Consider the following 23,997-nt stretch of genomic DNA (forward strand, 5'->3'; position numbering starts at 1 on the left):
TGATCCTTCAATTTTTTTATTTTTTTAGCGCTTTAGTTGTCATTAAAGACCAATTGATTTTGATTTTTAATGAAAAGATAAGATTGAAATAAGAGAAACCAAAATGAAAAAGGTGACAAACATGGGTGACATGCCATAAGTTTCGCAAAAGATACACTTTGATCCTTAAACTTTAAAAATCACGTAAATTATATAATTTCAATATCTCAATATTTTTCCAATTCAATTTCACGTGTAAAATTATTTTTGTTATAATATCTCAATATTTTTCTTTATTTTTTTATTTATATAAAAATTAATACCTTATTTTTCTCATTAGGTTTGTCATTTTGTTTTTAATAGGAGAGCCTCTTTTTAAAATCAATGGCATTAGTTTTTTAGTTGTACATTTAAATTTGAATAGTTTTTTTTATTGATAATTTTTTTTTATATTTTATATGGATGAACTTTATTTTTAAAAAGTAAAAAAATTATTTTCATATAATAATTTATAATATGTGCAACTTTGCATGGTGTTTTGTTTCTTTTTATTTTATTCTATCAATTTAATTTGCGTCTCTATTTACTATTGTTTGCTTAAATAAAAAAAATAATATTAATAAATAAATTTAGCAAACATAACTGAGTAAATATCTCGTTTTTCAAGATTAAATATTTTGATCTACAACGTATATTTCGTGATTTTTCAAGTTTTATTTTAGGTATCGTTAATTAATAACTTTTATTTATTTATTCGCACATATAGTACATGATTTATTTGTTTATATATATGCATAAACAAATTATTTGAACTTGGAATTTTTAAATTATAGAAATATGTTAAAAAAAACTTGCATTTATAATTTTTTTATAAAAAAATAAAAATATTTAATCTACAGTGAAGCGTGGTTCATATAACTAATAGAAATTAAACAATGGTACGCATTTAGATATTATTCTTTAATTCGGAGAAGATAAAATCAATGAAAGAAAATTTTCTATGGTTATAACATTGCTTACGAAATGCTTTAATCACCGTTAGAGAAATCGGGGTCCGCAGCCCCGACAAAGACCATTGTGCCTCGCATGCATTGCTTCTTGATGCCCTCTCTCAGCTAGAGCCATTATTTATTTATTTCCAGGAACAGGTGCCATTGTATTTCTGGCTAGCTAGATATGAGGTCCATTAATTGAATTATCTTGCAGCTGATCCCTATTGATTAATTAACAATAGGCTATGGTGTATGTACCGCGGGAGGAGTTAATTATTTGACTTTTGTGAGTAATTCAGGCAAAAAGACCTGGCTTCTAATTAGCTTGTATATATACACGATCGATACTATTAATGACGAACGTGTTTATTCCAAAACCTTTCAATTAATCATTCAAACATTTCAATTATTACTCAAATGAAACAGTTGATGCAATCTTCTAATTCAAATTGTGTGATTCTCACAACTTGGAAAGATTTAATCATGATTATCATTCCAAATCCTATAATGATCACGGGAAACACGGATTAATTAATACTTGCACGCATGCTTTCACACATGTTTGTTATGTATGGAAAAGAAAGGAGAAGACTCTCGAATTTCTTCAATGATTTTTTGTTGATGGGATCGATTAATGTGGTACATATTCACAGAAATATCTCAAATATTAATGAAAAATACAATATTCCCTGTCAGATATTCGTTCAATTTATCAAGAAACCAATTCTTTCTACCAAACAAAAAAACGTAACCATTTATCTCACTCATATAACACCCGTAATACTTGGGAGAATACCCTTTCTTTCAAATCTATCTTTGTGCATGCTATCACATAGGTTCCTTTGATTTATACCATCATCGTGATCACAATTTTTTTTCTGCAATAATCCATCATGATTTACTATTTGAATCATATTAGGGTGTGTTTGGAATAATACACGGTAGTGATTTAAAGTATTTTTTTATTTATAAATATATTAAAATAAAATTATTTTTATTTTTTAAAAAATATTTTTTAATATTAAAATATAATCTAAAAATATAAAATAAAATTTTTTAAAAAATATAACCTGCATCGCGTTCCAACATAAAGCGAAAAGCCAGGTAATCGACGTGGAGGGGCAAATACCTATCCAAGCAAGGTCCAAGATCAAAGCTGGGCGTCTTTATAAAATACCGTTCCAAATCTATGGTTAATGGGTCCAACGATGTCCCAACAAATAACCCAAAGATATTCTTGAATTCACTAGAGCCCACCCTCAAAAGCTTGTCATCATCTAGATGCGCACAACTACAAGCAAGCAAACACAAGTAACATGGTACATTAATCTTTCGTTATAAACATTATCAACTAGATAAATAAATATATATATATATAAAAGATTGTTTACGTAACAGTTAGAATATCCTAAGTAGAAGAAATTTAAAAATTTAAATAAATATTTTCTATTCTAATTCGATTTGATTTGATTTCATATGATTAGAAGAAATATATATATAAAAGATTGTGTATGTAACAGTTAGAATATCAACAAGGTAAAAATGAGATATTAGAAAGAGAGGTAGCTATCAATTCCGCCGAACAGACAGAAAGGAAAGACAAGCTATTAATTTGTTTTGATATATTTTTTTCCATAAAGTTATGCCCGGGGAATCTTGGCACAAATCTTTCACAGTTAGACATGGAAAAGATAGATAGACATGGTGGCAATAATATTATTATCAATGATAACAACAACAGCAGCAGCAAGCAATAATTAAGAGGTAGGCACTAGGCACCAAATTTGTTTCCCTTATATAGGACCCAGAACACCCCTTCTCAGTTCTCATATTGCAAGTTGTAAGAACCAGAAAAACCAGAAAAAAATACCTCAAAATATGGCAAACTCTGTGCATGTCAAAGAAGCTGTAGTGATCAAACCATCAGAGCCAACCCCGAGTCGTGTTCTATCTCTTTCAGCCCTTGATTCTCAGCTTTTTTTACGTTTCACTGTGGAGTACCTCTTAGTTTTCAAGGCTCGTCCTGGTTTAGACCAAAGTGTGATCACAGCCCGTGTCAAGGCTGCATTAGCTAAAATTTTGGTGCCTTATTATCCACTCGCAGGACGTGTCAGGGCCAAGCCCGATGGTTCAAGCCTGGAGGTTGTGTGTCGATCCCAGGGCGCGGTGTTTATGGAGGCTGTCTCCGATCTCGCGATCAACGACTTCGATAGGGCCCCACGTTACGTGACACAATGGAGGAAGCTCCTGTCTCTCAACGTGTCAGACGTTCTTAAAGGGGCCCCAACTCTTGTTATCCAGCTGACGTGGCTCAAAGGTGGAGCTGCCACGTTAGGTGTTGGTTTTAACCATTGTGTCTGCGATGGAATTGGCAGTGCTGAGTTTCTTAACTCTTTCGCTGAGTTAGCTGTGAGTCAAAACCGAGTTTCTGATTTGAAGCCCCAGCCCATTTGGGATCGCTACCTTTTTGATCCCATAAAGGCTTCTCATTGTTACTCAGCGAGTCTTATCGAGTTCAACCGAGTTCCCGACCTCTGTGGTTTTACAAGTCGCTTCTCTAATGAAAAGCTCGTCCCCACTTCAATAATATTCGATAAGAGGTGGCTAAACGAGTTACAGAAACTCGCTTTGTCAACGAGTGGACCTGTCGAGTTAGCATACACGTCTTACGAGGTACTATCAGCTCATGTATGGAGGAGCTGGGCCAGATCTCTAAACTTTCCGTCAAACCAAATCTTGAAGCTTCTTTTTAGTATAAATGTCAGAAACCGAGTGAAACCTAGCGTGCCCACTGGATACTACGGCAACGCATTTGTTCTGGGCTGTGCGCAGACAAGTGTTAAAGATTTGTCAGAGAAGGGCTTAGGTTACGCAGCCATGTTGATAAAAAGAGCTAAAGAGAGAGTGGATAACGAGTACGTAAGATCAGTGATTGAATTAGTGAGTCAGGCAAGAGCGTGTCCTGACTCAGTAGGTGTGTTGATCATGTCGCAATGGTCAAAGCTAGGGTTAGAGAGGGTTGACTTTGGAATGGGGAAGCCAGTTCACGTGGGTCCAATATGTAGTGACAGGTACTGTTTGATTTTACCTGTTCATAATCAACAGGATGCTGTTAAAGTGATGGTAGCTGTCCCTGCAAGCGGTGTTGACAAGTATGAGTTTTTGGTCAAGAGTCCATACTCTTGAGGACCATTAGGGTTTTGGCTCTTTCGTTGACTTGTACTATCAGTTTTGACATTTAGCTTTTCTCTGAGCTGGTGATCGAGTCCAATCGTGATCTAATGAGATTAGTACATGTAGTATTAATTGTTAGCTTTTTATCTTTTTGAGGAATGTGGTTGTCACGCCCGAGTTTTGTACTCTTTTTAGCTTTTCAAAAGCACGAGGAATCCAATGAAACGACTCCTTTTAATCGTTACTACATTCGACCTCCCTTGTGTCAGTTTGGACGGGATTTTGCTCATCGTTTGCTACAAATATATTTATATATATAGTTTGGGGCTTGTCTCTCTTCTAATTTGATGTTTTTATACATGAAAAAACACTTTAAGATGCAAGTTGAATTGCATTATTAAATACACCCTAAATAAATTGAGTGTGAACATGTAATTAATCGTTTGTTTGACGCAATTATTGTTTGAAATCATAATTTAAATATCCTGGCATACAAGGTAAGGACGGGGAAAAAAAACTATGCTCATTCAACCAATTTAATGTCCGGGATTACTGCGGTCAAGCATGAATGAAATGCATATTTTCACCCACCGAATCATAATATAGAAAGCGTGTTTAACATTATGATTGGACTGCGATCGCGAATTAGTGATATTAATGTTTCCTAAATTGGAGTTTTTTCCGTCCTAAAATAAGCTATAATTTGTCCTAGTATTTTTTATGTTGAGGAATATATTCCTTTCATCGATGTTAAAATAGCAAATCCCATATGAAAATTACTGTTAATTATGTCATTAATGTGTGTAATTGTGAATTAATCTCTCTGGTTTAATTAAAAAATTAATTAATTAGTGCCTTTTATTTTAAAAAATAATTATTTACTATCTTTATTGGTGTTAACTACTTTGATTTAATATTATATTATTTCCCAAGAATGTCTACTTTCCTCAACAAACTTTTCATAATATCTATTTTTTTATTTTTTTACTTCTTGAAACAAGAAATGAAAAAAAGAAGCATAAAATAGAAAGAAAAAAGACTGAATAATTGATTTTTTAGGCAAGAAGGATTAATTAATTCGTTTTTAGAAAATAAAGAGAATACTTTATAATTTAGTCCTCCAATTTCTGGACTTCGCTTTCTCTGCTGTATGTTTCTTATTTAAAAGCACGTTGCTTAATGATTTGATTTTTTTAACTGTCTTATTTAGAAGTTGTGTTTATTGAATGAGCAGTCATAGGTTTTGAGTCCTGTCTAGTGTTGGCCTTCGACTGGTCGTGGAGGAGGCTCTCGTGTCAGATCTATTCATATTATTCAAATTGAACGCGTAACATGTTCTTGCACAAAATGCTCCCAAGATAATTAAGAAACTAATTACGCAAATATAGCCAATTTGACTTACTAATTTAAATCTCTCAGCGTATCGATTAAAAAAGTTAAACAAGAATATCTTTTGCCCCACCCACCTAAATATTCCTTTGGGCGCATCTTCGTGTAGGATTTCCAGACCAGACTCACCAGAGTACTATATATATATATATATATATATATATATATATATATATATATATATATATATATATGCAAAGTCCTTGACAGAGTATAAAAATCTGACTCGCCGCTGACAGCTACTGAATCTATATAAATTAGCATCAAGGCACATGTGTACACCAAAGCTGAACCTTGAAGTACCCCTCTATTTTTAAATAATTCATTTCTATTATGAAAAGAGGGGGGGAAATGGAGGAGAGACACTATAATTAAGTTATTGTTTATATTGTGACAGTGATTTAATTTAAAAATATATTAAAATATATTTTTATTTATTTATTTATTTTTCAATATCAATACATTAAAATAATTTAAAAATATATAAAATTAAATTATTTTTAAAAGCATGGTCCCATGTGCGCTTCGGACTTTTGATGGTCGTGCCTGGGCCAACGAGACTCCAAACAAACTCTTCGGTAGTAGCAAGGCCCAGTATGACAATGCAATGCATATTGAGGAATTAACAGTTAAAATATGGAATACTTTTTGGCCCATGTCAAAAATGGACCTCGAATTTTACCATCAGCGCCACACGGCACAAGTGAGATTATTTGACCTTCGCTTTTTTTAGCTTTCAAAACAAGGCAATTAAAAATTTTTAGTAAGTATTTAAAAATAAATTGTTTGTGTTTTTTATTTTTAAAAGTAAAATTTTATTTTTATCAAAATAGGTTAGAGGTCTCTGGTTTAAAAACATGGGATGTGGTGCTTTTTAAGATGAAGGGCTACTTATTTTATTCTAAAAACCAAAATAATCTTCAGTATTATAAAATTGTAAAGGTATCTATAGTGCATTTACCCTGATATGTACATACATTGTCATTACGTTTCTTAATTAATTTAGTTGGTAGTTCTTTTTACTTCAAAAAATACCATATGATGTTGTGATTCTTATTTTTTTCTTTTTTTACCTGTACTGTTCGTGATATTTTTAATGTTTTATGAAAAAAAAAATTCATTTTCTTAAGAAATTTAATTTAATTTTTTAAATAAATTATTTAATTCAAGTATGTTATTTATGGTCATTTCCATATTTGTTTATTTTATTTTATTTTATTTTTTGATTTACGTGGGTGTCCGGGCCAACTTGCACGCACCATGACTAATCCCATGGTTCACTGAACATCCTGCAAACCCAGTGAACATGTAAGGCACCGCGGGGGTGACAGACGTGCACGGTGATGTTTGAACTCAGGATGCAGAGGAAGGGAACAAGTCCCTTCAACCGCTGGGCCAAGACCTCAAGTGCCACATCTGTTTATTTTTTGTAAGCATGAGTGGTAAATGTTTAGTATACAGCTATTTTTTTTTTTTTAAGAAACCCTGTGCTACACCGCGGTTTGCATTTTTTTCCATGTAAAAAGCAATATTCAGGTACCTTAAGCGCATTTTAAATAAATAAAATAAATTAACTCTATTTAATTTTCATTAGATTATAAAAGATCATGCAACAATAGCAAACATACAGTTTTTTTTTTCTTTTTTTTATGAAAAGACAACAACGGGGAAATATTCATGGAAGTGTAAAATTAGAAAAAAAAATAAATCCAGGTCAACTCAGAATAATATGATGGACATTTAATATGGGTGATACGGAATGAGATAACATGTGATTACTCATAAAATTTATAGTCCAAATCATGAAATCATGATAGCTTGATAGAAAAAAAATCAAAGAAAACCATATAATTAATTATTTTATAAAAAAAGATATCAATCTATACTAATTTTTCAAACTTATGATCCAAGTTATTAAACTGAAAGTATCATATAAAAAAAATAATAAAGAATAATCCCTAACAAGTTAAACATTGAATAATGAAATGGGAGAGGAATTGGCAAGACAAAATGATCTAAAATATAAATAGTAATTAAAACAACAAGAGTGAAAATCAAAATGAAAAAAAAATTAGAAGGTAATCAAAAGTTTTTTATTGGAGGGTTAGATTTAAAAGAAAAATAACTCTAAGAAAAAAAAAAATGGGAACTAAATTAAAATAATAATAATAACACTATAAATTTGGATTGAAGGATGAATTTGAAAAATATTAAAAACTCATATAAAAAGGATAAGGAAAAGAATTGGAAATCAAAAAAAAAATATGGCTCAAATTAAAAAAAATAAGAAATTAAAATTGAATGAATAGATCAAAAAAAAAAAAAAAACTTCTACAGAAAAGCGGGGAAAAATTAAGAAATTAAAAAAAAAGACAAATTTTTTATTGGAGGGTTAAATTTAAAAGAAAAATATAAAAACAACAAGGATTAAACAAAAAATAATAACACAATAAAAACTTTGATTGAATAGTAAAATTAAAAATTAGTAAAATTTTAATAATAAAAAAACAAATTCAAAATAACCATAATCAAATTAATATATATCTGTACACAGTAATAACACGACTCGAGATGTAGGAATAACCCTTGACTATAGAATTTTTATTTTTGACTTTAAAAGCATTTGTTCACCTAAATTTGAAAAAAAATGAAACTATCTTACGCTCAGGCATATTTTTTTATTGTCTCTAAAATATGCTAGTATTTTTATTGTGCATTTAAAAATAAAAAAAACCATATCACCCCATCAACCAAGACAAATTTTATATGATTTGGAGCTGTTATAATCCACGGTCTAATGCTATAACAAATACACTATTTAAACTTCCTCGTTACTTCTAGCATATTTGTTATTTAAATAATTCACATACGCCGTTGATAAAAAAAATATCAAAATCTAAAAGATTAGGTAGGTTTGGATAAGAATATCCATTCGATGTGGTGAAAATACAATTCTAGCCTTGGAAGAAATGGTGTTTCATTCTAAAAAAAAAAGAACGATGTTTCCCTAATGGCACTCTAGTCCCTGAAGCTTTTGAAAAAGCTGTTCTAGTTCATATATCTTTTGTTACAAATAGACCCTCAATTGGAACTTCTTGTTTGATAAATACATTTTAGTCCCTGCATTGAAAATTAAACCACACTAATGTTAATACTTCAAATTAATTCCATTCTAAAAGACCACACTAATGTTAATGTTGACGGTGGTTTTTTTATTTTTTAAGTTTTTTGAGAAATAATTTGCTTACGATGTCTCATCTATATTCTTACAAGGTTATGACTTCATATTATCCAATCCTAGTATGTTTTTTTCCCCCCACAAAAATACAGTAAATAATCAGAAGTAGAGCAGGACATCAAAGTGGGCTCTGAATGGAACAGCTCCCCTCCAACTTTTGCAGTAAGTAGTCACCCAGTGCGTCATTCATCAGAGCATAAAGACAGATTCTCCCTCTCCAACTCATCTATTTACACTTTAATACCCTTTGCCTTTGTGAGTTACGAGGCATTTGCTGGCTACCACGTGCTTGTATATCTCCTTCCTACAGTGTTCCAGTGTGGTGGCTAACTTTCCCTTGCCTGCTGACACCTCATCTTTACATGCAAAAAATTAACCAAATACTCTTAACACCTTGCTTTGCTTCTTGACATGGAGTTCACTGTTTTATTTTCAATGATAACGATATATTTGAGCCACTTAATATATTAATTGGAACTAAGTTTTTCCTTTACATGTGATATGATTGTTATCGAATAAGGTCAGTTGAATCAATTAATAAGATTTTGAACGTTTTTATCGACGAGCAGTGGTTTATTTTCATGTTATTTTATATTTAAATACGAAAAGGTTAAAACAAACGAAGATAATATAATACAGATACAACGTATTTGTAAATGAGTATGATAATTTGTCTTCTTTAGACTTTTTTTCCAAGTCGAATATGAAGTAGATAGTCTTCTGTTTAAATGCTCTAAATTAGCTCTCAATTTTCAAGATCTTTCTGTGTCATTTATAAACTTCCTGCAGCTGCCGATCCGGGAACCCGACTCCAGATTTTAGAAAGTTTACTTGGCTTGGCTATCCTCTCAGAGATTATCCGATGGATTGTTCATCAACTAAACCTACTAAAAGATGTAATCCACTGGGTCTCTGATAAAAGCTTGACAAAAAGTGACAACCTTTTTAATTAATGTATCAAAAGATATGAATGTTTCCTTATTTCAAACGGGGAAAAAAACTAATTCTGTCCAGGAGCAGTGATTCCAGCCCCATGCTACCTTCTCATCTTTCTGCGAGTTGGCATCGTGCAAAAAGCCACATGCTTTGGAAATAGAGCATGTTATTGTGAACTCTGCAAATCAAGGCTGCTTCAGTAAATCTCAAGCATGCATGTCCAACTTCATAGTTACTAGCTAGCTGGAGAGGAAATTCTAGATGCCTTAATTACAGCATCAAAAGTACAATTTGAAGTTGGATCTTGACAAGCTTGTTACAATTATGCAAGACATTAGTTTTAACATGCTTCTCGTCATTCATTAAGCTTAATTATGTTATAATCAGTGAAACATATATGACAAAATGATTTTTTTTTCCTGTAATAGGCAGCAGGCCAAGAAATGAATCAGAAGCAAGTTCAATTTTTGATGATCAGCATGCTAAAATATGAATCAGAAAGCCCTGAGTTAATTTTCTTGAATACAATGAGGATGATGACAGCAACTGATAAGTACCGTGCATATGCAAGTCTGATGAGATCAAAACAAGCCGCCTAAAGTTCTGCTACAGTTAGGCCACAGCTATGCAGAGATAAAGATGCCCTAGAAATTTATGGATAACTTCAAAAAAAAAAAAAAAAAAATATATATATATATATATATATATATATATATATATATAAAATAGAATTGCTTGTGCTGTTTTTTTTTTGGAGCATATAACATATGCATGAAAAGTTGCACCATGAAATCGATTTCGAGATCCACGATCATTGGAGTTGTGTAAATCTTTTTTTCCCCGCAAGAATAGGAGGCACTTGTATTTTTGTTCGATTAAAATTATACCAAAGTGCTTAGAGCAATATCAGTCTAAAAAATCTTGAAACAAATAGGAAAAGAGTGCTTAACAAATTCTTAAAATAAATGAACGTTGTCAAATACTCTTCCACTGATTTTAATTTTTTTTGAATTACATGAACATGTTCTAATTAAGTAATGAGTGATTGATTTGCAATCACCACAAAAAATGGGCATTTACTGTTCATTTCCTATTATTGTGAGACAAATTATTATCTATTTACTTAGAATTTATTCTGTCTTTTTCTCTCACACATGTGTCTTTGGTTTTCGCTTCGGTTTGTTTAGCTCTAGCATCTGTTGGTTTTTGTTTTTTTGTTTTTTTTGGCAATTTTAATGTTTTTTAGAGGTCAATTTGAGTTTTTTTTTTCTTTCTTGTGTTGTCTTTTAGAAGAGTACAATGGCGATTTCATTTGCTCTAACCTGTGATTTGCTTCTTCTGAGTGCCTCTCTGACATGTAATTTGCTTCTTTTTTAGCCTCTTTCATTATATATATATATATATATATATATATATATATATATATATATATATATATATTTTAATCTGGAATGTTTGGATTAGTTTACGTGCACCACAACTAATTCTTGGGATCCACTGAATATTTTGCAAGCCTAATAAACATGTAAGATATTATAGAGGTGATAGGCGTGCACAATAAAATTCAAATTCATGTGTAGAGAAAGGCAACAAGGCTTTTCTTACTGTTCAGCCACAAACTCATGTGCGCCTCTTTCATTATATTGATCAATGTTTTAGCTAGCAGTAGGTTTGTGGTTGATGTTACTGCAAAAACTAGAACATGATGGACATTCACTGTTTATTGTGATACAAATTTCTGTTTATTTACTATTAATTCATTCTTTGTCCCTTTTGCCCACCTGTGTCTTTGATTTTTGCTTCTGTTTGCTTAGGGTAATCTGGATTTTTGCAAAGGTAATTTGAATTTTTTTTATTTTCTGGGTTGTCTTTTGGATTTATTTTAGGGGCCATTTGTGTTTTTTTTTTTTCCTTCATGAGTTTGCCTTTTGGAAGAGCACAATGGCGATTTGATATGCTCCTACACGTAATTAATTTGCTTCTTTTTGGGTGTCTCATTTTGTGTTTTTTCCCCCCCTGTGTTATCTCGTGGAAGAGCACAAAGGCGATTTGGTGTGCTCTGACATGTGCTTTGCTGCTTTTGGATGTCTCTCTGCTTTTTGAGTGTTTCTTTGACTTTTAATTTGCTTTTTTTAGGTGTCTTTAAATGAGTTGATCCATGTTTTAGTTGAAGGTTCCTAATTGATGACATTTTTTCAATCTAATTTCTACGAGTTTCTTCATGGCATCTATCTAGATATAAATACCCCAGTAACTAATCTTTTAATTACTGTTAACATAAGTTAATTAAGGAGACGAATTCACTCACTTGAACAGTATTTTTTAAAAGATTTTTTTAATTTTATTTTTTGATTTTAGATTCATTTATCTCAATTTTATAATTTAAATCATAAATTTATAAAATTAACTCAAGTTTTTTATATTTTATTTGCTTGTTTTTCTTTTTGATTTTATCCTTCAATATCTAGTTAATTTAAAATTAAACTTTATAATTTTTTTCAGATTGTTTTATATAAAGTTATTTCAGTCTCATAATCACAAGTTTGATTAGTTGATCCAAGTTGATTCGAGTTATTTTTTTATTTTTAAAAAAATTTAATCATTCAACATTAAATTTACTTATCTCAATCTCATGATCTGGATCGTAAGTTTGGCATGTTAACTCGAGTGTTTTTGTCATTTCTAGTTTTTTTTCAATTCCATTTTTCAACATCTAGTTAATTTGGAATTAAGTTTTATAATTGATTTATTTTTAGCTTTCTTCAAGGTTATCTCAATTTCATTACCTGCGTTACATGTCTTGCTAGCTGAAGTGACTCGAGTTGACCCAGGTTGGTGTTTTTGTCTTTTTTTAGATGATTTTTTTCTCGATTTCATCATTCAACATTGGATTGATTAGGAATTGAGCTTCGTAATTTGTTTAAGATTGCTTTCAATAATGTTATCCCAATCACATGACTCGGGTTGCGGCTTTGACAAGCTAATTCGAGTTGATTTAAGTTGTATTTTTTTGGTTTTTTTTAGTTGATTTTTTTTTATTTTATCATTCAATATCGGATTAATTGAGAATTGAGTTTATTTTTTTTAATTTGCTTTACATGGAGTTATCTTGATCTAATGATGAGGATTATAAATTTTTCAGGTTAACCTGAATCAATCCAATGTGCTTTCGTCTTAATACTTTTTTTTTTTTTTTTAAATCATCTTGAATTTTCATAGTCAAACTAGATTTTTTTTTTTGATTTACGTGGGTGTCCGGACCAGCTTGCGCGCACCACGACTAATCCTACGGCTCACTGAACATCCTACAAACCCAGTGAACATGTAAGACACCGCGGGGGTGACAGGCGTGCACGATGAGGTTTGAACCCAGAATGCAGAGGAAGGGAGCAAGTTCCTTCAACCGCTGGGCTAAGACCAAGTCCCTTCAAACTAGATTTTTAATAACTATCCGAGTTGTCTTCATACCTATCAAATTAACCAGATGATATCATATTAACCCCGGCACAATTTAAATTTTTCTACTAAAAAACTTGCTAGTAACACATTAATATTTTCTCACATAAAAAAAAGTTAATATAATCCCTAACATATCGCTAACAATCATCTAGTATCAATCAACAAGTAAGTGATAGAATATCTATCCAGAGGGTTTTGGATTTGATTCTAAAAGAGAGCGGAACGGGAAGCTTGCCTAGCTCAGAGCCCGTCCAGTAATAACAGTTATCAACATTTTTAGTATCACTTTACACGACACACATAAATCGACAACTCTTAAGTTTATGTAACTATGTGGTACCTAGCTAGCTTCGTTAATTTCATATGTTGATCTAATTAAATTTGAATTTAGAAAGAGTTATATTATAAATAAATTTCCAATACTCATCAATTTAGGTGTGAATGATTAGATCTCACGTTATACTAAATTAAACTCAAGGATACCTTCAAAATTAAAATAAAAAAAATAAAAACCTAATGAGATTTTTTTAAAGAAAAAAAATAGATTGATTGTTCAATTTTTGTTGTTATTGCAGGTCATATCCACTGTGTAGACGCCAATTTTCAACTTTTTTATTTTTCAATTGAGATTTGAAGCTTAAAGGAAAGAAAATCGATGGAAGCTAAGCTAGTGCCGTTCTTCAAGCTCACATAATTCCTCCCCGTCTGCGAGCATTCAATATTGGACAGAATAAGTAAAGCTTAGCTCAGTAATTCCTCTAAGAAAAACCAAAACTTCATAAAATAAAATTCATAAAAAAAGAATTAAATTCACAATATATAAAATACAAACAAATGATTCCAAATTCCCAAATTAACCAATGCGCACCAGTGCTGCCTGTTTACTCCAGTATGAAGCAGCAGCTTTCTCTCTCTCCGAATACAAAAATATAAATACATGCAGTCATTGTAGATCACCGCCCTCATCCGCCATTTACACACATGACATTCAAACCAGCACACAGGCAAAGGCTACTAGATCTATACTTCGACAGATCAATAACCAAAGAACGAGGCCCCCTCAGTCTTAATAAAGCCTTAAAAGCGATTCACTTTATAATGGACAATTCATCTCTCTCTCACCCTCCCCAAGAACCCACCACCGCCACCACCAAATTATCATCCAATGACAAAAGCACCGATAACAATACCAACGCAACCACCCCCACTACCGCCACAACAAGTGACACAAACAGTAACAACAACAGCAGTGGCAATAGCAGGAAGTGCAAAGGCAAAGGAGGACCAGACAACGGTAAATTTAGATACAGAGGAGTTAGGCAAAGAAGCTGGGGCAAATGGGTAGCAGAGATCCGTGAGCCAAGAAAACGAACCCGGAAGTGGCTTGGAACTTTCGCCACCGCAGAGGACGCAGCACGAGCCTATGATCGAGCAGCCTTCATCCTTTATGGCTCCAGGGCTCATCTCAATTTGCAACCCTCAGGTTCCTCTTCCTCTGCTCAGTCCGGATCAACTTCTCGCAACTCTACCTCTTCCTCGAGCCAGACTCTTCGTCCTTTGCTCCCTCGTCCCCCTGGGTTTGGTTGTGGCTTTGGTCTCACTTTCTCTCTCTCAAATCCAATGGCTTCTCCGTCTGTTACGGCAGCTTCATCGGGATTTACTCCATACGGGGTTAATTGTTATTCGAATAATATTGTTGCTGGGTCGGCCTTACAATGCTCTAGTACTAATGAAATGCCAGGGCAAAATCACCAGCAAGTTATGTTACAACGCTATCTCATTCAACATGGGGCTAATACAACCAACCCCAATAATATAGTTGTTAGTTCTAGTGTAGATCCAGCAACAACAACCTCGTATCAAAATCATTGTCATCGTCTGCCGCAGCATCATGCGTACGATGATGTTAATGCGTTGGTGGGTTCCGTCGGGTCGAGTTTCTCTCTGTCTGGCAGCAATACTCCTCCTGTTGTTGCACCAGCGGGTCATCTTCTGCAGGATCCGGTAATGCATATTGGACCTGGATCTCCATCCGTGTGGAATGACGACGAGTACCCACCGCCTAGTATTTGGGACGATGAGGACCCTTTCTTGTTTGATTTTTGATAGTTGTTGGGGGATTTGCATGGGGGTATCTTTTGGCATACCACAAATTTCAAGGGGAGGCCTAATAATTGAAGGATGGTATACATGCAAGTTTTTGGTGCTGGATATAAGTTAATCTAGTCCTCTTTCCCATAGTTTCCAATGGCTAAATTTACTGGATTCAGGTGCAATTACGGGGGGCTTGGAGTGATTTATAGGTTGGAATTTCTAAGATGAAAGAAATTTGAAATAGCGGTTTTCTTTGCAAGTATGGTTATAATCAATAAATTAGGGTTTCTTGGCAAGCGATGTTGTCAGGCATATTTTTCCATGTTGGCTTCATGATCAAGTCTGGGAAAGATCTCAAGTAGGGGTTGCTTATCCAGGTAATTCAGAATTTTTTTTCTTAATGGAAAAAAACAATTAAAAATAAAGAGCAAAATATATATTGTTTAGCAGAATTTCTATTTCTTCAGTTAGTTACGAGGAAATTGATTATTTCTCATTTAATGCCCCTTTTTTCAAACATTGGCAGTTGTGAGTTATTATGATATATAGCTAAGTTTCCATAGTTTTGTTTATATCACAAAAACTTGAATTCAAGTTTCGGACTATCAGTTGGTGCGTGCATTCGATTTCCTTTGCAGTCATCGTTTCCAATTCTCAAAGTCTTTTACAAGTACTGATGAATTGGCATATATAGATCATAACTAGTAAGATGTTCGAACAACTCTTTTTCTCGAGATAACTCCAAATATACGGATGAATCCCTCGATAGGCTTAAAAGAGTGAAATGGAGTCAATTGCATTGATTGCAGATCGAGAATTACTTTATCAAATTAATAGACGCTGTAAGAATACATATTTGTTTTGAAAAATACTTCTTGAGCTATATACACAATATATTGACGTGGTTAAATTAAGTAGGATGTTGCATGCGTGCTCGTATTAATTTTACTAACTGTATAAATATTTATGTTGTTTTCATTATAAGCGAACATTTATTCATTGTTTTGATGATAATCAAAAAGTTCAAAGCATATCATTAACGAAAAGAGAGGTTACAAATTAAAACACATTGTCTAACAAAATCAGAACAGTCAAGACAAGTGTGGAGGAGCAAATTACATGTAAAATGGGTAAAAATAGAAAGTAAAAGTACAAAAACGAAGATGTCTAATGTATTTACATTCAAAGAATTTATCTAAATCTTATGTGTCTTTGAGCTTGGTACAAAGATTTAATCCTTATTTTTAATTTTTTAAAAAATAATTGTCGGACTCGTATGAATAGTGAATAAATAATAAGCCTATTCGGTATAGGTCTGAACAAGAGCGGAGCCAGGAATTTTTCTTCCCTGGGCTATTAAATAAATATATAAATATTTTTTAAGATCAATTATTAACTTATATAAATGAATTTTTAAATAACAATAAAGTTTTAATTCAAATACACTATCCAAAATATTAAAAAATAAATTTAAAAGTCAATAAAATTAAAGTGAAAGTAAAAATAAACTCACTCTTAAAGTTAAATCCTTCGATGTTTTGTGGAATATAATTTATTTATAATCGAATCTAAATTGACATTGTAACAACCCTTCAACCGGAATAAAATAACAATCTCATGTCAACTGGAAAATAAAATGATTAAATTTTTTTCCCTCTTTTAATTCTTCATTCCTTGACTTGATTTTTTTTAGATTAGTGTTTTATAAGTTGAATTTTGTAAGTTTGCAAAGTCATTTTCTTACTTTTCTTATTTTTTTTTCATGGATTGTTTTTAATGTTTTCCCCCTACTTTTCTCTTTAACCTTTTCTTTTCTTTCCTTTCCTATCATGCTTTTGCCTAGTTGGCAACATATAAAAGGAAGGAAGAGTTGATTTGTTTTATTTTTAATGGAAAATAATCATTTTATTTTTAATAAATTGTTTTACTTTTATTTGATGGTTTTTTTTTTGTTAGCATTATAGAATTCCGTTCATCCTAAAATTTTAACAAGATTTTATCTAATATATTTTAAGATTTCTCATAAAATTTCAGCTCAATCTAATAGTTGGATTGAAAATTACGCCCAATAACATAAAACTAATTAAATTGTGATTTTTCATCAAATTTATGAATTTTTCAAAAAAATTTAAAATTTTAACCCAAAATAAAACACCATATTAATAGGCTTCACATAAATTTTTTAATAACTCAATCAATTCTATATAAAACTAATCAAAAAATATTAATAAAATCTTTACCTGACTAAGCCCACTCTAGCTCTTAACACAATTCCGCCCTTCGGTCTGAAGATCACCATTCACGTTCAATAGACCTATACCAGCTAAGCAAGATCCAACTCAAGTTGGCGCGTTGTTGCACGTTTCGGTGAGGCTACGAGGTGCATGGATCACCGTGCCAAGTGCTCAGCTCCTTCCTCTTCCTTCCTAAGTGAGTGATGTCGCCCACTACAGCCCTCAGAGAGCTCGAAGTTTTGGTTGTGTCTCTCTGTTTCTCTCTCCATTGCCCGGCTCAGTTGTTGTTGTTGTTCAATTGTGGGGGCTGTCTCGTTGCGTGGTGGATGGCAACATTCTGGTTGGAGTATGGCTAGATTCATGACAGGGAGGAGAAGAGAGTTGTGATCGCAGCTAAGATCAACTTTCAGGTGGATAGAGAGACAACGGTGTATGGAACAGTGGCCGTGGCGCTGTCTCGGTGGCTGTGATGATTATCGTCGACGGTGGAGGGAGGCATTGCGGTCGGAGAGAGATGAGAGTAGGGTCGTTGCTGTTTTCTCTTTTATGTTTTTTTTTTTTTTCAAATTCCTCTCCACACTTTTTCTTGCTTCCTATTTTTCTCTCTTTCCCTATCTCTGCATGTTTTTCTTCTTCTTTATTTTTTTTCACATTTTTTCTTTCTTTCTAAAACTTCTTTCTCCTAAAATTTTCCCTCCCACTCAAATCTTTACCACCCCTCATTTTTTATGGTACCTCTCTATTTACACTCTTCCTATTTTTTTCTTCTTTCTTATTTTCTCACATTCTTTAACCTTCCACACTTTTCTCATTTTATTCTTTTATTTCATTCTTTGTATCTTATTTTCTCGGAGAAAACGTTTGAAATGTTCATATGAGTTCTTCATTTTAAAGATCGTCAACATGTATGAAATAATAAAAAATTAACCATATTAAAAATTTTAAATATAATGTTTTTTTGGTCGAAATGAGTTACAACAACAACAATTTTTTTTAATTTAAAGGATAATGTGAAGATGCTTCAATTTTTACTAATATTTTTTATGGGATGAGATTCACATTTTATGATTTGAAAACTTTTTTTATAACAAATGTCACATTACTTAAATACAAAAAATTCGTAAAAAATTCAAGTACCTTAGCATTGACCTTTCATAAAAGAAAAAAAATTAAAACTCCAGCGATTTTCCTCTTTAGGCAAGAGCATCCTGCTTGTCTATTTCTGTTCTGATGATCTTTCATACAAAAAAATCAATCTGCTCGTAACCCAGCTGCGAATTGAGTCCGAGGATTACAGGGGATGGTGCAATGTGTATTGATTGGCATCGGTTGGATGAATTTTCTAAAGACTTAAATCTATCGTTATGAGATTTTTGTGCCAGGAATTCTATAACACTTTCTTAACATTTTTTAACAAACCAGAGTCGAAAATGAAATGCCAAATCAATTTCTACATCATTTTCAGTTAGAAAAAGCAAGGAAAAGAAAAGATGTATACATCGTTCTCTGCATTTCTAGCCAACATTAATGCTTTGCGAAAGTTCTGCAAGTAATTAACTGGTATGTTACTGAGCATACTGCTTGCTATAAATGAAATGCCTCCCTAGCAGGATCGGCTCCGGTACTCGAGTCACGTGGTTCGTTTGCAAGCCGAATTTCCCCTTTCCTTCTTTCTTTTCTTGCTTTTATGTTGAAACCTAAACATTCCCAAACAAAAATTTGAAAAGGAAACAGCTATGTTATTGACTCCTGGTCTTGGGGCTCAGTATTCCAAGATGAGATTTCTACCCTCTTGCTCGTACAATTGGGTCAGGGTACAATATGGGCTTATTGGGCCTTCCATTGTTGAATTTAGTTTCCACTAGCAAATGGGCATGAATGGATTTTTGGTGTTCGTCAGGTAGTTGAGCCCAACTTGGCAATACAGCCCACTAGAACTAGGGTTTCGCTAGTATATAGTTACCTGCGAAGCATGAAACGTAGCACTCTCTAATCTCTTTCCGCAGCCAGGTTTTCGAATCATAGAAAGAAGGGAACACAAAGCTTGGTTGCCTTGCCGCCATGAGAGCCAAGGTAATCTTTTCTTCATCTGTCATGACATTAATTAAAGTATTACCATTTTTTCTTTTCTTTTAAACTTGTTAAGTCAGAATAAGATTGTTTCTCTGTTGTCTTTAACCAAACAGTGGAAGAAGAAGCGTATGAGGAGGTTGAAGAGGAAGCGCCGAAAGATGAGGCAGAGATCCAAGTAGTTTTCTATTTTATCAACAATAGAGAGCTGCCGTTCGCTTTAGTTTTTGTCCCTGTTTATGTTTGTTTTATGATCACTACTGATTTCAGATAAGTAGAGCATCGCTGTTTTAAATTTCATGGTTTTGTTAGACCTTTTAAACTGAATGGAAATGGGATTTTGTTTTGCTTGTTGGCCTCCACTGCTGTGCTATCATCTCTTTCTCTTATTGTATAATTTTGTGAATTGTGGATCATTTGATTGTTTGAATTTGTGCCATTGGATTCTAATTTAATGGCATGAATTCTGTTTTCCTGATTGCTAAACTCGGGGGGTGTTCAGGAGTGTTGTTTTGGTTGGGTAATTTGGTTGATGGATTTGGTGACTTTCTTGTGCAAGAACTGGAATAAACTGTAGTTTGTGGGTGGCGGTAATGCTTTGAGGTATAGTTGGGTGAAACATGTCTAGGAATTTAGACTGCGTTGTTAATTTTATGGGATATTTTGCCTAGTTGTTTTGGAGGTGCACGCCATATCTAGGTATGGATTAACGGTGCGGTAGTTTGCAAAAAATAATTTTTCGTTAAGCGTTTGTTGCCGTTGTTGGGGATTATTGTATGACATTTTCTGGATTATTTATGTGATTTACTGAGGGTAGTAATGATTCAGTACGGGGAGGGTGAGAAACTAGCCTGCTTTTAATGGATATTCTGATTTACCTAGACGTGTCTGTGTCCTAGATTTCTTGAACCTTTTCATCCTGTTCTGCTCACTATTAATCTTTTGGTTTCTGGCATTTTTATGATAACATTATGCAGAGCCTTGATTTTGTTCTTGTAAAATAAGGATGCCATTTTTGCAGCTTAAACTGTTCCATGTTGTTCGATAGTTGCATTGCCGTATTTATGGCTCTCGGGTTTTGATCTTTAATATTGGGAATTTGTCTGAGAAATTGGTGTTCTTTTCGCATCAACTATACAAAAGTTGGGTCGAGTGGGTGGTAAGGGTTTTGAGTGTATTGATGACCGTAGCCCAACTGGTTGTGACGATACCTCTTCTGCTAGAGAGGTCCGATTTAAAATTTTTGAGCAATTTTCTGTAGATTAGTCTTGTTAATGGTAAAAATATCCTGCAATTAGATTGAATTTTGAGCAAATCTTAAAAATATCACAAAAAATAGTAGATAATTTTAATATTTTAGCGAAATAGTTTTTAATCTTCATTTGTTTTTATATCAATTTTATCATTGAAGTTTTCAAGGATTTTTATCCATTTTCAAGGTTTCGTGCTTGTGTTTTGATATAAAAATAACCTATGCATAAAATTGATAACATCTCAATAATTTTTTTGTAATCTTAAGTAACATACTTTCAATCATTTTTTCATGATAGCATTTCTATATATATATATATACATGTATATTTTTTTTTCTGTAGTTGGATTGCATAAGCAGATAAATACCCTTGAATCTATCAAAGTAAATCCTAGCATCCTCTTGTATCATTTTCTGCACGACGGCCCTCGAGCAAGTCTCATCCATTTCCCCAGTACATCTCTCGTCACCATCGCCATGATCCTTTTCTCTGCCCTCTGCTGTCACTTCCTCCTCCACTTTCTCCACCACAGCCATTGAAATGAAACCATCCCCTGGTGGGGATACTGTCAGGACATCTCAGGCCCATCAACTCTAGCATCTCCCTTAACACTGTTTTTCCCTGGCGATGCATACAATCTCTACCGCTTGGGCTCCGAATCAGATTTGGACCATCGAAATCTCCAGTCGGGCATTCCAAAACTAAAATCGACCCTGATGAGGCGGATGGCATGTCAATCACACGTTTTCTACGTAGAGTTCCGATGATCCTTTATAGCATCATCAGTTCGGCCAGGCAAGAGTCTTGCAATAGTAGCCCACTTGTTTCTACGCGGGTTGACCCGAAGGCGTGTGCCTGGACAATATTAGCATCCTCAGTCGGCGTTGATGGACGATGTTGCAGCTTGGGTAAAAGCTGGTTGCAGCACCTTAGCCTGCAAGATTTCCCTGACCGGCCCGGTATACAAGTGCTCATGACAGCCCAATCTCTTGGGCCATGCTGTTCCTCAAGTTTGATCAGAGTGGCATCTTCTTGTGGGCTCCAAGAACCTTCGACTTTACCACCATCATTGACAGTGCTCACGAGGAAGACAGAAATAAGTTAGTACTTTAGATTGTAGAGATGAGTAATATAATATTTATGCGTGTTATTGTTTTGAATACGTTTATTTAAAGAAGAGGAAGGTCAGGATGCAGAGATAGAGAAACGGTTATAAGAATAGGAGAGGGATTGTTGTGTCTGAGCCGTAAAACCGCACGTTGGCATTGGCAAAACGATTTTGCTTTGTTCTGTTTTGGTGTTTGAATGGGTTGTTGATGGAAGAGTTTGTGTGTGTTGTAGTGTGCATGGGTTTAGGTAAGAGTGACATGGGGATGTTATAACCATAGTTATTAAACTCGGATTGGACTGGCAGGTCGAATTGAAACCCGGTAGTTAGACCAGTTCAGGCAAAGTAAAAAACCAAGATGAGTAAAAATCCAACAAAACTTGTGATCTGGAAGACCTGTCAAAACCCGGTTAAAACCTTTTTTTTTTAATTTATTTTTTCTCCTAACTAAAGACCTATATTTTTTATATTTTTTAATTGGTTATTAACACTTTTTAAAATTTATTATATATAAATATAAAAGAAGGTTTTGTTTATTTAATATGAGATTTGAAATATTTTAATATATACTTTATATTTACAAGAAAAAATTAAAATGAGGATGTTATAATGGATTGGGATTGATTTTTTTAAGAATAAAAAAATTATTATTTGTCTTAGAAAAAAGAAAAAAAATGTTAATGTAATAATCTATTAGTCTCGGTTTAAATTTCCCAATAATGTTCAGTCATCTCTGCTAGAAAAAAAAAATCATAAATCTTGATAATTAATTTTCAAATTGTTTTTATTAATTAAGATCCTGTTTGTTTTTGTGCTTTAAAAATATTTAAAAAAAAATTGAAAAAATTTATTTTATTTTACTTCAAATTAATATTTTTTAGTGTTTTTAAATTATTTTGATGCACTAATTTTTAAAATAATTAAAAAATAATAAAAAAAATAATATTTTAATATATTTTCAATTAAAAAATATCCAAATTTAAAAACTAAAAGTAACACGGCTCTGTGTTCAATATTCATTCCTTTCATCATTGCAGCGAAGGACCCGGCTTTTCCAACCATACAACTTTATGGCACCATTGGCTGCTACGATACCAACACTATCAGATTTGATAAGAAGCCACATGTGCCATCTGGCCCACATACTAACTACATTTTCGATCTCTATAATGTTCGCTTGATTAATGATGTGAATCATCATGCTCTGTGATGGTGAAATAATAATAATAATAATAATAATAATGTCAACACCGTGGCCATCAACCACCACGCACTCCATGCTGTGATGGTCACCACCGGTCACTTTAAGCCTACTAACTAGTAAATTTAGATACAAATTTTATATCAAACCTACATGTCTTGGTTCAACCTGTAAAAATCTTATTTTCTGATTAAATAATAAAAAATGCGTAATATATAGTTGGTTATAGCTAGTTTAATTTGGGTTAATTGTAAAATTTTTAATTTGAAAGGGGATAGTTTGTAGAACTTATTTTTAAAAAATTACAAAATTAAGGATAATTATATATATATATATATATATTATATATTTTTAGGTGGGGGGGGGGATTCAATAATAGCACCGCATTCAGTTCTGAGAAAAGAAAATCTTTCAAACTTCTAATATAAAATAATGGCGTAGAAAGAAGATTAATGTTTGCACTGTGGTTTGAAAAATATTTTTGAAATTTTTTTTTGAAATTTTTTTTTTTATTTTAAATTAATATATTTTTAATATTTTCAAATTATTTTAATATACTAAAAAATATTATTTTAATATATTTTACACACCACATCTCCACTTATAAATAATCTGTAGATGAGGATAGATTCAATGAATACGCAGTCCTAGCCCCACCTGGAAGGCTGGAATATCCAGGTTTGAGCCTACTGAAAAAATAAAAAAATTCAAAATTATTCGTTGATTGATACGATACGAGTGGTGTTGGTGTAGCCTTTTCCACGTCTAGCGAGAGCGAAATTCATTGAAAACAATATCCAATAATTTTGACTAACGGGCTTGTGCCACCGCAGTTTCGTTTCTTGAAATGATGGCAGAGGAGAGAAGGCA

The 23,997-nt window shown here is 32.9% G+C and overlaps 2 protein-coding genes and 1 long non-coding RNA gene across 3 annotated transcripts; all 3 read left to right on the forward strand.

The window, feature by feature from the left end:
• The first annotated feature begins 2,789 nt into the window (after window positions 1-2,789).
• Window positions 2,790-4,394, forward strand: LOC118043211 (alcohol acyltransferase 9). The gene has a single exon (XM_035051090.2). The coding sequence runs from the start codon at window positions 2,850-2,852 to the stop codon at window positions 4,155-4,157; it is 1,308 nt and encodes a 435-aa protein (XP_034906981.1). The 5' UTR covers window positions 2,790-2,849; the 3' UTR covers window positions 4,158-4,394.
• Window positions 4,395-14,155: 9,761 nt separating this feature from the next.
• LOC118043212 (ethylene-responsive transcription factor ABI4-like) lies at window positions 14,156-15,555 on the forward strand. Its single transcript, XM_035051091.2, has one exon. It carries the CDS (start codon window positions 14,266-14,268, stop codon window positions 15,271-15,273), a length of 1,008 nt encoding a protein of 335 aa, XP_034906982.2. The 5' UTR covers window positions 14,156-14,265; the 3' UTR covers window positions 15,274-15,555.
• A 3,811-nt stretch (window positions 15,556-19,366) lies between these two features.
• On the forward strand, window positions 19,367-19,916 carry LOC118043213 (uncharacterized). The gene is made up of 2 exons (XR_004686605.2): window positions 19,367-19,568; window positions 19,682-19,916. It is a non-coding gene; the product is annotated as an uncharacterized lncRNA (long non-coding RNA).
• The last annotated feature ends 4,081 nt before the right edge of the window (window positions 19,917-23,997 follow it).

The sequence above is a fragment of the Populus alba genome, chromosome 10 (assembly GCF_005239225.2).
Source record: "Populus alba chromosome 10, ASM523922v2, whole genome shotgun sequence".
Taxonomy (NCBI): Eukaryota; Viridiplantae; Streptophyta; class Magnoliopsida; order Malpighiales; family Salicaceae; genus Populus; species Populus alba.

Excerpts from the sequence above, each read along its gene's own strand:
- LOC118043212 (XM_035051091.2), top strand. The coding sequence starts at position 14,266 with ATGGACAATTCATCTCTCTCTCACCCTCCCCAAGAACCCACCACCGCC.
- LOC118043211 (XM_035051090.2), top strand. The coding sequence starts at position 2,850 with ATGGCAAACTCTGTGCATGTCAAAGAAGCTGTAGTGATCAAACCATCA.